We start from the raw sequence: 17,179 nt of genomic DNA, 5'->3' as shown, positions 1-17,179 counted from the left end.
CCATCTTGGCAACGCGTCACCGCGCGTCACTCCCGGATGATCCAAAATGGGCAATGAGGCGGGACGTGGGCGGAACTGAGGTGCCTGGTTGTCTGTATATAGTATGCTTTATTAATCATGTTCTCACTGAGTTTCGTCTTTTAAAAACAGTTTTAATCGGTTTTAATTCTTTAAGCCACAGAGTTTGTATTATAGCCTAACAGTTTTCTATTGGAGGAAAACGCTTAACCAGTAACGTTAATTACAGGCCTAACGTTACAGCCAATCACAGTCTGTCGGATTCTGGAGTGTAGTTAAGTTTTAAATAAAATTATAAAGAATAAATAAATTAATAAATAAAATTACATTACAATATCACTCACCGGAAAAAATGGAGCCTAGACTTGGACGGTCTGTTAGTACAATTAACCGCACAACAAGCCATTTTATTAGATAATTTTAAGAAATAATAACGAAAAAAGCCATAGACTGTATAAAACAAAAGCAGAAACACGGCAGAGATGCCAAGTTCAGCGGCTGAGGTAACGTGACGGCTAACAGACAGCAGATAGAGACAGCAACGTCAATCAACCTGTCACTCAAGTGGCCACGCCCTTAATTATGCAGACGTTTAAGGCTTAATATAATTTAAATGGATGAGTTATAAAAAAATTTACCCCCCTCACAGTTGTCATGAAGGGCAAAATTAGCTATATAGACCAAAATAAATTTTTGTACCAGGCTGTAAACATGTTTTTTTCTACTGTAAAGTTGGGCATTTTAACATGGAGAGTCAATGTGACTCCCTTTTGGAGCCAGCCTCCAGCGGCTAGTCGATGAATTGCAGTTTTAATCACTTCCGTGTTGGTTTCACTAGAGGGAGCGGGAGGTTGCCGCTTGCTCCTATCACATAAATACTACGGTATCCATGGTGCGCATTGGTAATGCGGTTATTGAAGCAGCCAATCACAGCGTCGCGCCCGCATTCCATTCCCTGAAGACACGCCCACGTAGAACTGTCAGCTGCTCAGTCCAAGATGGCGCTGTCCTGTAGAGGGGTATGCCGCGGGGCTTCACTGATCTTAATGTACGGAAAACGACCTGTCGGGGTCAAAGCAAGTCTCTGCACACCTAGACTGGCATCCACAAAGTCCAGGTACTATTTACAACAAGTTCAGAATGATCGATCAAATGTAGGCGCCGGTTTTCGTACCATACAGCTAAGTTAGGTGTTTTTTGCAAATAGACTCGTTATGAAAGGATATTGATGATGACGTTTCATCATAAATAATACAAATGGGGCCAAAATAAATATTTCTCATTGTCTATCCTCCTTTAAGAAAGAAAAAAAAAGCATTGGGTTCATCAGGAAATACAGCACATGCCCTACCCTGTGACATCACACATCTTTTTTTTATTTGTTTGTTTATTTCTGTCTGTCTGTGTAGTAGTTTGTGGTTTGTTAGACACTACTCTTCTTCACAAGCCAGACACGGGGTCGGTCGAAGCGTTGTGTCCGGTCTGAAATGGGCCAATGAGAAATATGAGAGATTCCTGCAACGTCGCTTTCCACGATTTTACTTTATTTATAGCACTTTTATGAGAGGTCAGAGTGAATAATAACTCTTTAATAATAAAATATTACTGTTTTTTTATTCTCAAACCATCGCTGCCAAATATGTTATGATATTGGTTTTATGATTTTCTATAAAGGTTTCCGACTCCTGTTTCAAGATGGTAAAGAAGTGAGAAGAATCGTAGCCTGCATGCTCAGTGAAAGAATAGAGCACCAGAATTTGCCTTACCGTGATATGGAGAAAATCAGGCAGGCGAGTCAAAGAACTGAAGCAGATATTTATGGGATATATTGCTGTTATAAGTTGTATTAAATTGTTATCATTGTTGTGTGTTGCTTTCAGGTCCGCAGGGACTTGATCAGAGCCATTCCATTGGTCATCTTATCAATACCTCCTTTTGCCAACTATGTGGTCTTCATCCTTATGTGAGTATTTAGCATCTTACTCTGCTGATTATTCAGTGTTTTGTCTTTTTAGCAATTATGAAGTATTTCTGCATCTTTGAAGCTGATTGAATATCGAATGTCTCCCTTATTATCTGTTGCTCTTCCATTAATTGATCCACCCTCAAGGATGTGATTTTTCCATATTTATACAAATTTCTGACCTGACACGTATGACCCACATGAATTGTCAATCTGAATGAAAAATGGGTACATTTTAAAGTAATAATAATAAGAATTAATTAATTATTATTGTAGTATAGCTAGGTATTATAAAAATTATTATTATTAATACAAAGCTATATTACAAAAATATTTTGCAAAAGTAATATATTGATTTAATTGTTAAATTGTAAACAAAATATTTAAATATGTATATAAAAGTAAACTATTTAAATATTTTAATAACAATAGTTTGTTATTATTAATACTCTTTTTTTTATTTTGCAGTATAATAGTATTATTGCAATTTGTTTTATAATTTAAGATTAATTTATTGTTTTAAATTAGATGTTTAATAATTTTAAACACTTTGAATAATTATAACTTTATTGTTATTAAATATTATTTTTATTTTACAGTCCAATAGTATTATTTTCATAGTAATATTTATTTATTGATTTTAATTTTCACAATCGAAATACTGTTTTCATTAATAGTTTATTATATATATATATATATATATATATATATATATATATATATATATATATATATATATATATATATATATATATATATATATATATATATAATAAGCTTTTTATTTTACAGCACAGTAACTTGTTTACAATAGTAATATATTTCTTTGATTAGTTTTTAAATGTAAATAAAAATATTTTGAATAATAATAATATTTTATTATTATTATTATTAAGTGGGGTAAGGGGTGTTTTACTTAGCTGATCACATGCCTGCATTGTCCTCTAGGTACCTCTATCCTCGCCAGCTTCTGATCCGGCACTTCTGGACCCCACAGCAGTTGGTGGAGTTTCAGGGGGTGTATCACACCCAGAGAGCCCAGCACCACTGGGTTATAGTCAAAGGGATGGAGAGCACGTCAACATTGGTCCAAGACCGCCGACTCAAAAGCCGCCTTACAGAGCTCTGCAGTAAGGTAGCCTGAGCTAATTCATTATTTTACAAATGTGTAAAATCTTAGCCTTTGTTAGTTATTTTATTCAGATTTTGACAATTATAGATTTTATATACAGATTTTAATAATTATAAATGTGTGTCTGCAGGTCCGAAGTGGAGTCCATCCTGTGGTGTCTGATGTCCATGCAGTGAGAGCTTTGTTCTCTGGACCTCCTTTGGGTATCAAGAAAATGTATGCAGATCAGATGGTGAGCTCCAGATAATCAGCTAGTTTAACAATGAACTTCACTTCAAAAGTACTTAGTCTTTAGTCTTAGTCTTGTTTAAAATGTATTTGCAGAGACACCTCTGTGCTTTGCTCTTTCTGACGCCCCGCCTCCCAGGCTTCTGGATTGGTCGACGCTTGAACAGCCACGCTTTAGAACTCATGCAGCTTGACCGTGCCATTGTTCGATTAGGCTTGCATCAGTTAAACGACGCAGAGCTCAGAGAGGTCAGAGGTCACTCCTTATTTTGCCTGTTACATTCTGTTAGTAGCCTTTATTTCGAGATTTTTGAAGAATATTTTTACTTCACATCTGCTAGGCATGTTATGTGAGAGGGCTGAATCCAGACCGCCTGAGTCCAGGACAGTGCCGGGAATGGCTCACACAGTGGTTGCAGTTCTCAACACACCTCAAAGGTACACAAGTCATAAGATCAAGGTTTTGTTATGACTAGCGTACTAGCATGCTACTTTTATGTTGCATTCATGCCAGGTCATAATTACTAGATGAAAACCTGGTCGTTTTACTCCGAGCCATTCTCGTCTTTAGAGCAGGAATTATTGGCTTTAAAGGCTGATTTCTTATCCTTTTTTTAAAAAAAAATCAGAAATAGAACCTCAATAGAACTTACACTAAACTTTATAGTTTTATTGCTATCTATATTATGAAGTAATTTTTTTTACATAAGGGTTTGTTTATAAAGTATATTATTTGTCTGCTTTTATACAACATTTTATTCCTAAAAACATTTCCTGGCTGCTGAAAGTACTTTATAGATTTATGGAGTGATAAAAACAGATGTCCAAAATCCCTTCTGTGAAAAACATTTAAATTTAATGTGAAATAAGAATGAACCAAAAGCAATTGCTTTTTTTAAACTATTTCATTTAACTGCCAAAATGTAAGACTTTTTACAATACTAGATGAAAACATGAGATAACAGTGTAGCATATTTATATTAATCATTATAGTCACAATATTTTGAAGTATAGTGTGCACTGCAGAGTATTCTGTATTTGAGCATAGATGTGCTCTAAAGTTTTCTTTTAAAATGCCCTGAATGTTTCCTAATTGTAGTGGTTTTGGTTAAATAGCATGAACAAATAGCACAGAAGAAACCACTGTTGTTGTTTTGAAACTGACTTGACAGTTACTGTGTTGCACATTCATTGTGGTATTACATTTCCTTCCTGTTTGACCAGAGTCTGAGACCTCCCTCTATCTGCACTGTATGGTACTGCTAACTGTAAACTTCCCTAAACACCCACATCACTGACCTCTGGAGGAAGTAGATGGCTTCTCTTCTTAATGCCTGGCACAGATCATCCACCATCATACCCAAAGGCAAAACACAGCGGGAACAAACAAGACTCGTGTATGCAAATCCAAACAGCGCAACACAAGTCTTTTGGCTTAGTCGAATGTTACTTTCATAATGAATGGATTTTTTTTTAGGTTTTTGCAGGAATTATTCTTTAAAAAGGGTGACATGCTTTAAAGTCTTTCTTGGAGATGTATCCAATTTTGTTTACTTCAGTAAGGAACAGATAGGAGGGACATGGTCATTGAAATATGTCATCGGGATTCTGGAATTTGTCTAATAATTTCATGGGTGTGTAATTAATTATGTACATTTGCACTGGGAGAGGTTCTAACCACATCGGAGAAAAAAAGCACACTAAACATATGCCAAATGCATCTATTTGGAATTAAAGCTCATTGGTCTTACATTGAAATGTTTTCATTCTGAATATTTATTCTACTAACAACAGTTGTTCATGCACAGTCAATTGTGAATTGATTTTGTACCTTTGTTTAAAACCTGCACTGACAAGCATCACCCATCACATTCATTTTTCTATTTTCTCTCTCAGATTGTTTAAAATATTTACTATAGAAACCCATTTTTATGTTTTAAATTTGATGTCAAAACTGAAAAGAGGTTTACAGGCTTTAAAAATACTGGAGATAAAGTGTATTCCTTAATATATTATTAAGCTATGTTCTATAATGCAGCATATACTTATTTTAATAACATTTGTTATTTATTTTTGAGTTCTAAAGACTACATAAACAATATTGCACCTTGTTCCTGTCCTATCCAATAAGAAGCTGTTTGCTGTGATCACTGGGCTATTTGGTCATGGCATTTATGTTATGCTAAATGAGTCTATACATGTTCTGAAATAACTTGATCTTCTTATTCAGCCTTTTAACAGGTGCCTTTTACTTAAGAACACATGTACAAATGAGGTGCAGTTCATGCCGTTATCTTTATATGTTGCCAAATGTGTTGCATTATTTTGTTTTTATATAAAGAGGCAATGCTGTTTGTTTCGGTGTTAAAGTACATAGTCAATGCAGTATGAAAAGATTGGAACTTCTATTAAAAGACTTCAAACTTTATGGTCTCTGTTTGGATCCCTCATTAAAGTAGCACTGATTCACCAACAACACAGTAGTAAACTGAAATAACTAATATTTAAGTTAATTATATTTAAGACAAGGACAAGCTTGTTTAGAACATTTTATTCCTTATTTTTTGACACAAATGTTTTATAAAATGTATCAAATTTGCCATATCAGTTATTAATTGATTGTTGTCCTGTAACCCATTGGAATGTCACTGCAGTAAAGATCAAGTTTAAAACCATGTCTAAAGTATAAATCAGAGACTTAACAGGAGACTAATTACTGGATTATTCACAGAAGCACAGACGTCATAGATATTTCATTCTCAAAGAAAATGAGTACTATCAACTTACAAAGCAAGGGGGGAAATAATTGCCATTTATATAATAGTTTTAAAAACACCTGAACAATCTCTAAGAGCTTTAAGTGATGTGCTGATATGGATGAAGTGCTGTATGATCACATGACCTCATAGCCGCTGCGGATGGCTCGCATCAGAATGCAGGACAACACAATGCCTGTGATCTACAAAAAAACAAACAAATTTATTGGTTAGTGTATGAAGGGGAGTTTGCATTGATGTTTTGATGTGCATATAATAGGAAAACCAATCTTGCTGGTCTTACCTGCACAAATGCAATGACCAGAGCTGCCACAGCGATCCACAGGAAATTTTGCTTTAGAAGTTTGTCCAGAATGGGCTGACATCCCTGTGTCAAACACACACAAAAACAAAACCTAAGTGCTTATAGCACATCCCGCATATTCTGTCCAATAAACAATTTGAACCAGTGTTATTTAAAAAAAGGAAATTTAAATAATAAATTAGATTTTTTAGCTATGAGTACTTTCTTTGTAGCTATGAGGACTTTCTTTGTAAAAATGCCATAGTACAGAAGAGACAGCCAAAGTGCACTTACGTCTGTGTAGATTTTGTTGGTGTCGTGGATAGCTCCATTACCACAATTCTTAGTGACATTTTTACAGCAGGTGTCTGGGACTGAATTGGAAGGGACGGATTTCGATTTCGACCAATCTTCAGAGGAGTTTCCTCCACAGCACTTGAACTAGAAGACATTACAAATTCATATTTAACTGGTCTTATTGAATTCCTATTTAACTGGACTTATTGAGTTCATATTTAACTGGACTTATTGTAATAGACACTGAACAAAATTATAAAAGCAACACTTTTGTTTTTGCCCCCATTTTTCATGATCTGAACTCAAAGATCTAAGACTTTTTCTATGTACACAAGACCTATTTCTCTCAAATATTGTTCACAAATCTGTCTAAATCTGTGTTAGTGAGCACTTCTCCTTTGCCGAGATAATCCATCCACCTCATAGGTGTGGCATATCAAGTTTGCATAACCAAAGAATCCATAACCAAAGAATTTCTGCACAAACTGTCAGAAACAGTCTCAGGGAAGCTCATCTGCATGCTTGTCGTCCTCATCAGGGTCTCAACCTGACTGCAGTTTGTCGTCGTAACCGACTTTAGTGGGCAAATGCTCACATTCGATGGCGTCTGGCACTTTGGACAGGTGTTCTCTTCGCGGATGAATCCCGGTTTTCACTGTACAGAGCAGATGGCAGACAGCGTGTATGGCGTCGTGTGGGTGAGCGGTTTGCTGATGTCAATGCTGTGGATCGAGTAGCCCATGGTGGCGGTGTGGCTATGGTATGGGCAGGCATATGTTATAGACAACGAACACAGGTGCATTTTATTGATGGCATTTTGAAAGCACAGAGATACCGTGACGAGATCCTGAGGCCCATGGTTGTGCCATTCATCCACGACCATCACCTCATGTTGCAGCATGATAATGCTCGGCCCCATGTTGCAAGGATCTGTACACAATTCCTGGAAGCTGAAAACATCCCAGTTCTTGCATGGCCAGCATACTCACCGGACATGTCACCCATTGAGCATGTTTGGGATGCTCTGGATCGGAGTATACGACAGCGTGCTCCAGTTCCTGCCAATATCCAGCAACTTCGCACAGCCATTGAAGAGGAGTGGACCAGCATTCCACAGGCCACAATCAACAACCTGATCAACTCTATGCGAAGGAGATGTGTTACACTGCGCGAGGCAAATGGTGGTCACACCAGATACTGACTGGTTTCCGGACCACCCCCAATACAGTAAAACTGCCAATTTTAGAGCGGCCTTTTATTATATATATATTATATATATATTGCTGGGCAACAATTAATTTTTAATAGCGATTAATCGGATTTTTATGCACAAAATTGAATAATGAATTTGAAAGTGGTGTTAAAAGTGCTGCTATATGAATAAAAGTGCAATAACATTTGTTTGCAAACACTTTATACAAATAAGGTCCTTTTTTACAGCAGTATTCCCATTACATAGTAGCAGTTAAAATATTTATTGTAAATCTCAATTTATACATTAATAAAATCAAATTAAATATAAAATCAAAGCTATTTTGTCTAGTTTGTTATAGAAAAGCAAGTTATGCTCAGAGTCCAGAGCCTCGATCATAACATTATAACAGGCACCTTCCGAGTAGAGACTTACACTCTCGCGGGACCCAATGAGTGTGGCACGGGACAACACTTGATGGGCGAGTATGGGTGCGGGTGGATAGAGGATCGTGTGTGTGTGCGGTGTGTGGGTGAATAAAATATAAACATAAAATATCTAAAAACATAAATTGTTATTCATCTACTGCACAAAAACAACAACTAATATAACATGACAATGATTAACATGAGCAAGCATAGGCAGTTTTTATTATAACACGTTTACCGCGTTGAGCAATGTAGACAATCACAGACATTTCTGTTGATTTCAGGAACACAATGCCCAATCAAAGGCATTTAAGTAATCCACTCACCGCTCAAAAGTTCTTGTGCAGTGCTGAAAACTGTGTGCTCACGAATCCTCTCATTATAACACACGAAGTGTAGACATTATAGAAGATTAATTGTGCATATATTCATTGTGTTATAACAGAGCTTTATGAGATCTCAATTAACTGAGATGTCAGATTTTAAGTGATATTAAAGGGGGCGCTGGACGTATTCTGCCATGCCAAACCATGCACACAGCAGCCCATGCTTGCTTTTCTGTTAAAATAACAATGAACAGTGGTTTGTGAATGTTGATGCTTAGCCTAAATAATTTTATTGGGAGCATTCATGTGAGCGCTGCAGCAGTCTTTAGGCCTGCTGTCAGTGTTTAGGCCTGCTGTAATTGTCAGCGTTAATTAATGAATGCGTTAATGCGATAACATGTTATTTTGCCCAGCCCTAATATGTATATATATATATATATATATATATATATATATATATATATATATATATATATATATATATATATATATAATTTATATAAATCATTAAGCACAAGTCTAAAGTGACATTTAGCCACATGACAGCACAAGAGGAAGCAGAATGTCAGTTTAGTGTCAACAGATGGCACTGAGCAAACAAAATGGGAGAAACTCTTGAGACACAATCATGTCATCGAAGCAGGATCACAGGCCTTGTTTGGACAAGCAGCACAGCCAAAATGTAAGAAGTATGGGTTTACTAACATGTTTCTGCATGGCATCAATGGCTTCACGGTTGTCTGTTTCATTGTATCCTGTGATCATGCTCTGAAAGCTTTTATTCAGCAGATCAGTCAGCTGCAGAGAAAGATAAATTATTATTAGCCAAATGGTACTAGGAAACAGATTAATAAAAATGAAGTGCCAATGAGAAGAGTGCTCACGTTCTGACGCAATACATATCCAGCGATGGCAGCTCCGATTTCAGTGATGACGATGAGGGATAGAATAACAGCAAACTAGGAGAGAATAAATAAAGGAGAGGTAAAATAGGAATCTGGTTTGTCCTGTTGGCCATGTGTTGACCATGTCAACAAAGACATGCTGCAGCTTTACAGCAGTCAGTATGTAAACAAACGCATCAGCAGCAAGTTACTGGAAATAAAGTCTACATGTAGTGTAATAATGTAAATGTGTACCAAGTTATTTGGACAAGATTTAAAGTCTGCACAAAATCAAAATTTACACTATTTACTTTTTTAGCACACATTGCTAGTCTCGAGGTGATCAATTTAAAAAAAAAAAGTTTGTCTTGGTAATCTTTAATCAAAATCTGAACACTGGATTAAACTCTGGAATGGCATTCCTTCTCTGATGACATCACTTTCCCAGTTTAGCCAGAGTATCCATAAACACTCTCCTCACCAGAACGGACTTGAATATTAGTGTGCTTCACCACTAAACTTAACGCCACATATAAACTTCATATTTCAGTCAGTCAACAGTATATGTTCACAAATACACTTGTATACATTTACTTAAGATTTACTTGTCTTTTTTCCCCATTTTTCCATTAATACTCACCATTTATGTAATTTATAATGTAATTATTTTATATTAAAATCTGGAAAAATGTGCATTATAGCAACTGAAATTTTTGACAGCTGACTTCTGCATAGGGTAAAATAAGATCAAAACAAACCTAACAATTAAAAGTAAAATGCATGGATTTCAGCACTACTTCTTATTTACAAATGTGAAAGCCGCTTACTGGATTATCAATAAAGGTAAATGTCATGTCATACATGGTAACTAGGCCTTTGTTTACAATGAGCTTGTGATCTAATACCAAAGCATTAAGAATAAATGGTGCAAACTAATTTTAGCCCCTAGTGCAAACAGTTGAAGCAACCCTACCCATTAAATTACATTTACTTGAATCCCTGAATCTCATTATATGCACTAGAACATGAACATTTTCATCACACATTCTTACCGTTGTGACCATGCACTGACTCTCTTTCCAGGCACCACAGCAGCCAAAGAATGCGATGAAGAAGATGATAACTCCCACCACTATGAGCACTAGAGGAGACCCGGAGTATCCTTTGATGACGGCCGTGGTGCTGATAGAAACTTTAGCCAATACCCCCAGAACTATTAAGGCCAGGCCACACAGCTAGGGATAAGAGACAGAGAGAGGAAGTGAGAGGAAAAACAGTGACTTTAAAAGGCTCTTCTATAATAATGGCGTTATTCCTCATTCTGTAGTTAAACTGATATTAACCTGCTAATAACTTACATTATTAAACTTACAACAGTTACTTATTTGGAATCGTAAAAACCGAAACAGAAGAACGATGATGAAAAAGAGACCCAAAAAGAGGAACTGGAATGGCCCTCAAGACAGAAGCCATAAGTCAATGTGTTTGCATTCTCAAATTAAATAAAATTATTTATTAAATTCTGATCTGAGACTATGTTATGATGTAACTATCTTTGGTAACACTTTATTTTAAGGTGTCCTTGTTACACACGTTACATGTACTTACTATTATAATAACAACACATTATGCATAATTGCATGCAAGTAACCCTAAGCCAAACCCTAACCATATAAGTACATGTCGGTAATTAATATCACTCAGTATTTAAATGTATAATTACACAGTAACAAGGATACCTTTAAATAAAATGTGACCCTATCTTTTCAGTTTAGTAATTAATATCAACTTTAATTTTTAAGTGTTGTTTTCCGCTGAAGATGTAAAGAAAATAAATGGTACCATAGCTTATTTCATTACTCTGTTCCCTAACCCTGATTCTGACTGTAGGATGTTTGTGTTAGCATTAAAGAGAAAAATAAAAAGGTAGTTGTAACTAGGTGTGGGGAAGTTATTAGAGCTATGCGAGTCATTGCAAATTGCAGTACAATAATTTGCCATTGGCGATGGCTTGAAATATCTATTCATCGCGCTATGTAAAGTTTGTCAGTAATCAGGAAATTAGTTACACACCATCATTATCACACAGATAAAGTACTGTGTAAATGTCTCTTAAGTAAAGTAGGACTGATCGGCACAGCTGAGCAAAGTGTAAAGGATGTTTAGTAATACGTATATGTCGGCTGTACAAATGAAGGATGTATGGGTGTCTCGCAGCAAGTCAACAACCCAGAACAACTTTTATGACTATACCGATCCGGCAAACATACAAAGCAACACCCATGCAAATATTTGAAGGTAATAAGTAGCAGCAGGTATCTGAACAAAACTGACAAAGAGAAAATAACAGGAGGGTGAATCCTGCTGAGTGAAATAAAGATATACGTTTGAAATTGCCACAAGTGTCTATTATTACACAAAGAAACACATGACAATGTCCCAAATAAGGAGTGGTATTTAATTGCCTATTATCAGCCCATAGGCATTTTTTTTTACTGAATGTGTCATTGATGACTGTTGATACTCATATGGGGAAAGTCACATGATGCCGTCCCAAATAAGAAGATCAATCACATGACTGAAACTGAACTTTTAAATTTCTCTTGCTTTCACATAGAAATATAAGAGATCCTAGTACAAAGCTCCACAGAGTAGTTTTTCCTGAATTTTTTGTTTTGTTTTTTTAGTTCAAAACTTTGTTGCTGCAATGCAAACACAACTGTAATTCTCAAAATCACTGGAATTGTTAACGGCTGAATGTTTGGTTTGTATCAGGAAATGCACCAAAAGTTAAATAAATAAAAAAATTATAATGTCGTATTCAGACACAACAAAATTTCCCTGGGGAAGTTACACTAGTTGCACACATATACTGTTTTTAAACCAATCTGAACTGTACACTTTTTTTTTTTGATTGTGGAAATATATTTTTAAAACATTTCTCATTTATTTTGATGTTCACTGAATACCATATCTAAAGTAATGTTTTGTGCCAAAAATCATTTATTTAAATTAGAAATGGTGAAAATCCTCATTGGGGAGGATTTCTGAGTAAACCGTTCAAGTACCGTGGGGTACACTAGAATAAACAGAAAATTAAATATAAAACTTAAAACAAAAATAAGCTGAATCCCAGAAAGTGCTTAAATGGCCACTGCCTTTGCAACAAGACAGATACCTAAATAATTCCTTCCTATAATTATATGCATAATAATACTCAAATGTACTTTAGAAAATTAAATACATCCTTATAGTGCAACAGAAAGTAATTTCAGTGTGCTTGTGTGATCACAGGAAGCATAGATGATAAAGGTGCTAAAATGAGCTTGGGGTCTGTATATGTGAAAAACAAGCTGTCAGTTCATACAAGTACATGGCCATTAGTCAATTTGAAGGATAGAGTGCTGTACATGCAACAATGTTTTTATTTCTTTCAGAAAACACACCACTAAATGCTCAGGTTACACTTTATACAGAGTGCGTGGTGTGCACATTTACACCAGGGAATGCTTAGACACCAAACAATGTCAACACCAACCGCACAAGATGAATGCATGAGAAAGCAGTGCGTTGTGTGATCAAACAAACTTGCTGGAATAAAGTGAGTGCTATTTTCCGTGACCTAAAAAGAAGCCTACATTATCAGCGAGCTGCTGAAGGACAGCCATAAACACTTTAATCCCCAAAGTCAACTAACAGCGACGTGTTAACAACAAAACCACATTTCAACATTAAGCACTACTTTAATTTTATGCCTTGAAATGGTTTTGTCTTTCTACAAGTTTGGAGGGTAATTAAATGAAATTGAGTTCACTACAACATTCTCATTAGCTTTAAGCATGTTATGCGAAGGTTTTCCCATGCAGTTCCTGAGTTAACACCCGTGCTCATGAGTGATTGGTCTTTGAAAACTCAACAGCCATGTTTGATCTACAGGCTAACACTAAATGATTGTATTCCTGATATCTGACAAAGCCAGGAAACACATATTACTGTATGTTGTGAAAGTTTTGGGCTTTCCATTCACTAAAAGAGGAATTTTTTTACTCTGTTGAACTCCTTGACTGTGAGTCACTGCTACGATGAACACTCAAAACTTTGAGTTTTTTCTGGGGGGGGGGTATACCACAAGACTTATATGAGAAGTAAAGAAAAAAACTGTCCATTTTATTTCTCCTTTTTATGTTAAAGCACCTCACTAAGCTAAAGTCAGCGTGAAGCAGCATAAATTGTAAAAGGGGAGGGTTAGGAAAGCGTTTCATATAAATCTTTCACAATAAAGTCTCCAGATAACATGCAATAAGCCAACTGTAGTTCAGGAATATGGGTCAGCAGTTATAACACATGTCTTAGCAAATGCAAAATGTAACGTGAAATAATAAAGGTATTATTTGTTACTCACCCAAAAGATGAAATTAAAGAAAAAGAGCAGGTATTTGATACATTTCGCTCCACCTTCTACAGCCATGGTGCTTTTCAATTAAATCCTGTAGAAAAATTAAGGTAAAAACCCATTAATGAAAGTAAATGACCAGAACTCACTGCCCTTAATACCTGCAAGGTTAAAAATACAGAAACAGTATATAGGTCAGTGTATTGATTAACTGTATATTAATCAAAGTCAAATATCCTTTTCAGGCAGTGTTAATTTCGTTGACGAAGACGACGACGAAAAATATTCATCGACGAACCTTTTTTCTGTGACTAAGACTAGACGTTGACGAGCTAAAACTAATATCTGATGATAAAAACTATGACGAAATTTATGCGCGTCTTCGTTAACAAGACGAGACAGGGACTAAAATGTTATTTGAGGACTACCGGACATTCAAAATACATCCTATAGGCTAAGTTAACTGTCTTGTCTTTCAAAATGTGCGTCTCTGTCATTGGAAAAGGGGCATTTGCATGGCAGCCGTGGTGGACGGATAGGCTACCAAAACGCGAACTAGCGATCTGAAACAATGGCCTCAGCACCCGAAGGGTTAGGGAGTGGGTGACCAGACGTCCCGTTTTTCCCAGGAGTCACAATTCATTGTCGATTAACTTAAAGTCAGTGAAGGTGCCATAGGCGGAAACGCGCTGATAGAAGTGCTCTCGCGCGCGCTCCACTTCTTCAGTTCTCATACAGCGCGCGATCAGTTCTCTCAGTGCTCAAATACACACACAGCAGTCCACATGTCTCTCATGTAGAGTATCTCACGGAAATACAGTCGGTTATGGTTTAAGTGAGCTTAAACAGGTGGGTTAAAACTGAATGTATGTCAGTGGGCTATAGCATGCATACCTTCCGTCTTAAATGGACAGCATTCCTAATTATCTGTCATAAATGTTAACCAACAAAAGATGTTAAATAAATGTATACTTCTTAAGTAAACCTACTGTATCTGAAAAATGAGTTTAATTTATATTTCTACCAAAAAAAGAAAATGTATTCCAGTTTTTCCAAATTCAATCCTTGATTCAAATTTCTCATAACTAAGCTTAATTGATTTCTAAAGAGAGAAGTATTGATGACTGTTTTTGTTAGAATACTACATATAAAATAGCTACCAAAATAAATGTGGTAACTGCAGTTTGACTAAAAGTAATGACTAAAAGTTGACAAAAATGCAATGACTTTTCGTCGACTAAAACTAGACTAAAGCTATGATAGACTCAAATGACTCAAATGTGACTAAGACTATTAAGCTTTTTCGTCTCAAGATAAAGACTAAGACTAAATCAAAAATGCCTGCCAAAATTAACACTGTTTTCAGGTAACTGAAAGAAACCATAAAAAACAAGAAACTAAAATAGTCAAAGGGCAAGAATATGTAAAGATGAATTGCGAAAGATTACAAAGTGATATGACTGAAAAAGACAATTGTATAGATAACTATAACCTTTAAAAATAAATAGACCAGATTTTTTCCTCCAAGATTTTCCAGGGTGGACATATGTTTGTTAGTTCATACAAGACATAGTATCACTGGACAGTAACTCAAGATACAAACAAGAGATAACCCACGTTTTTTATTATTACTATTATTATTATATGTAAAATGTAAACATCTTTGAGAGAAAGATGTGAACAAATTGACTATAGACGAAATAAATAAAGGTAAGATAAAATGTTGGTTTTGGATACGAAGGCCTAATATATAATAGACCAAAAAAGGAAATTAATCAGGTAAAAATTGACATTAAAAATGTCTTAAGTAACAAGTAACAAATTAAAACATTGAGAAAGGTGAAACTGTGGTTATTACCTCATCTGACTGCAGTCACGAGATTAATGTCACCTGAGTTTAGTTTGATGTTTTAAATAAATTGTGAATGTTTACTGTCAAATTGGCTTTTAACGGCTACACGTTCTTTAACCAAGTCGCTAAGCCGGTTGTAAATAAATAATAAATATGTAAATAAAGTTTCTGTGTATGACGAGGCTCAACAGTAACATCTTTTTTCCTGATAATCCCCGTCTTCGTGTGTTAAACAAACGCCTTATTTTTTAACCAAATCCTTAACTTTAGAAGGCTTTACACGAACGTATTTTAAATCTGACAAAACACAGGTTTCGCATGTTAAAAAAAAAAAACACCCAAATGTCTGAAGTTTTGAGGACTTGAAATTCTCTTGACTTGAAATTCATAGTACGACACAAGAAAATCGCAAAGGAGAGGAAACAACGTGAGTATTCACTGGGTTAACTTAATTACACAACGCGTGTGATTTCGAAGATTTCCAGTTAAAACTAATTACTTAAGATAACAAACAACAAGTACTTCTAATAAGAGAAAGTGAGACATTCGCTTCAATCTCGAGTTTACTCGAAAAATGTCCGTTAACGTTACATTGTTGAATTAGAAGTGTCGAGAAATAAAGATGTTTTAACGTTACCTCTGGTCAAAATGTCAAGTCTAGTCTGCAGGAAACCTGTAGAGTGAAACATCGGATGCTATCTGTCCAAGCAACAGCACGCGGATGTGAGACCGTGTAAAAGTGACCCCCACCCCTTTCTGCAAAGAGGCTGAGCCAGTGAGCCTAGTACATTCATCAATAAGTTACGCTAAAACTGTGCTCAAACTTCTTTAAAGATCCACACACACATAAAACACAATCTTCTCGCAGATTTTCTTCCATCAAATGTTAAACATGCATCTCCTCGATCGTATAAATTGCCTAAAACAGTTCAAATAGTTCATAATGGTTAAAAGGTATTGTCAACAACAATACGAGCGTCACATTTTAAAGGTGCACTCAGTATTTTACTAATTAAAAGGGTTTTTCACTTTTAATTAAGTATGTACCAGCTGTTTTATTCTACATGAAGAGGTCGCTGCCTCGTGACCAGCAGTCATGTTCAATAATATTATAAATTGTTTTTCTATGTATATTATATGGATGAGTGTATTATCAGTAAACAAAATATTTTTACACCAGTACGTGTCAGTATTAAGTCTAAAACCAAGACTAAAACAGCTGTAAAAAAAGATAATAAAATAAAACTTCATATTTTTGATCATATGATTATTGCATCATATATAACACTTAACCAGTTCATATCACTAATAAATGTGTTAAGGAGTCATGTTGTTTGTTATACTAACTACAATTAATTTGAGATCGATTTATTACAGTTTTGCAAATATAATTTGACAAAGATTAG

General features: G+C 35.5%; 2 protein-coding genes across 2 annotated transcripts; one reads left to right on the top strand and one right to left on the bottom strand.

Annotated features, from left to right (window-relative positions):
- Positions 1–834: 834 nt before the first annotated feature.
- Positions 835–5,768, top strand: LOC306860367 (LETM1 domain-containing protein 1-like). The gene is made up of 9 exons (XM_079402029.1): positions 835–1,135; positions 1,428–1,585; positions 1,693–1,808; positions 1,899–1,981; positions 2,930–3,116; positions 3,244–3,345; positions 3,438–3,590; positions 3,683–3,779; positions 4,566–5,768. Exons 1-9 carry the CDS (start codon positions 1,017–1,019, stop codon positions 4,637–4,639), a joined length of 1,089 nt encoding a protein of 362 aa, XP_079258155.1. The 5' UTR covers positions 835–1,016; the 3' UTR covers positions 4,640–5,768.
- On the bottom strand, positions 5,676–16,694 carry cd63 (CD63 molecule). The gene is made up of 8 exons (XM_079402030.1): positions 16,411–16,694; positions 13,931–14,015; positions 10,581–10,763; positions 9,529–9,603; positions 9,350–9,442; positions 6,696–6,842; positions 6,402–6,485; positions 5,676–6,300 (listed from the first exon to the last, which is right to left on the bottom strand). Exons 2-8 carry the CDS (start codon positions 13,994–13,996, stop codon positions 6,235–6,237), a joined length of 714 nt encoding a protein of 237 aa, XP_079258156.1. The 5' UTR covers positions 13,997–14,015; positions 16,411–16,694; the 3' UTR covers positions 5,676–6,234.
- Positions 16,695–17,179: the final 485 nt, after the last annotated feature.

Source organism: Barbus barbus, assembly GCF_936440315.1.
Source record: "Barbus barbus genome assembly, chromosome: 41".
NCBI lineage: Eukaryota > Metazoa > Chordata > Actinopteri > Cypriniformes > Cyprinidae > Barbus > Barbus barbus.
The sequence above is the reverse complement of the archived record's forward strand: the minus strand, read 5'-3'. Positions and strand labels throughout refer to the sequence as shown.

Coding starts and splice junctions, on each gene's coding strand:
- LOC306860367 (XM_079402029.1), top strand. CDS start 1,017: ATGGCGCTGTCCTGTAGAGGGGTATGCCGCGGGGCTTCACTGATCTTA. Junction 1,982..2,929: donor TATGTGGTCTTCATCCTTAT/GTGAGTATTTAG, acceptor ATTGTCCTCTAG/GTACCTCTATCCTCGCCAGC. Junction 3,591..3,682: donor ACGACGCAGAGCTCAGAGAG/GTCAGAGGTCAC, acceptor CACATCTGCTAG/GCATGTTATGTGAGAGGGCT.
- cd63 (XM_079402030.1), bottom strand. CDS start 13,996: ATGGCTGTAGAAGGTGGAGCGAAATGTATCAAATACCTGCTCTTTTTC. Junction 9,604..10,580: donor GTCAGTGCATGGTCACAACG/GTAAGAATGTGT, acceptor ATTCTCTCCTAG/TTTGCTGTTATTCTATCCCT. Junction 6,843..9,349: donor TTGATGCCATGCAGAAACAT/GTTAGTAAACCC, acceptor AATGTCTTCTAG/TTCAAGTGCTGTGGAGGAAA.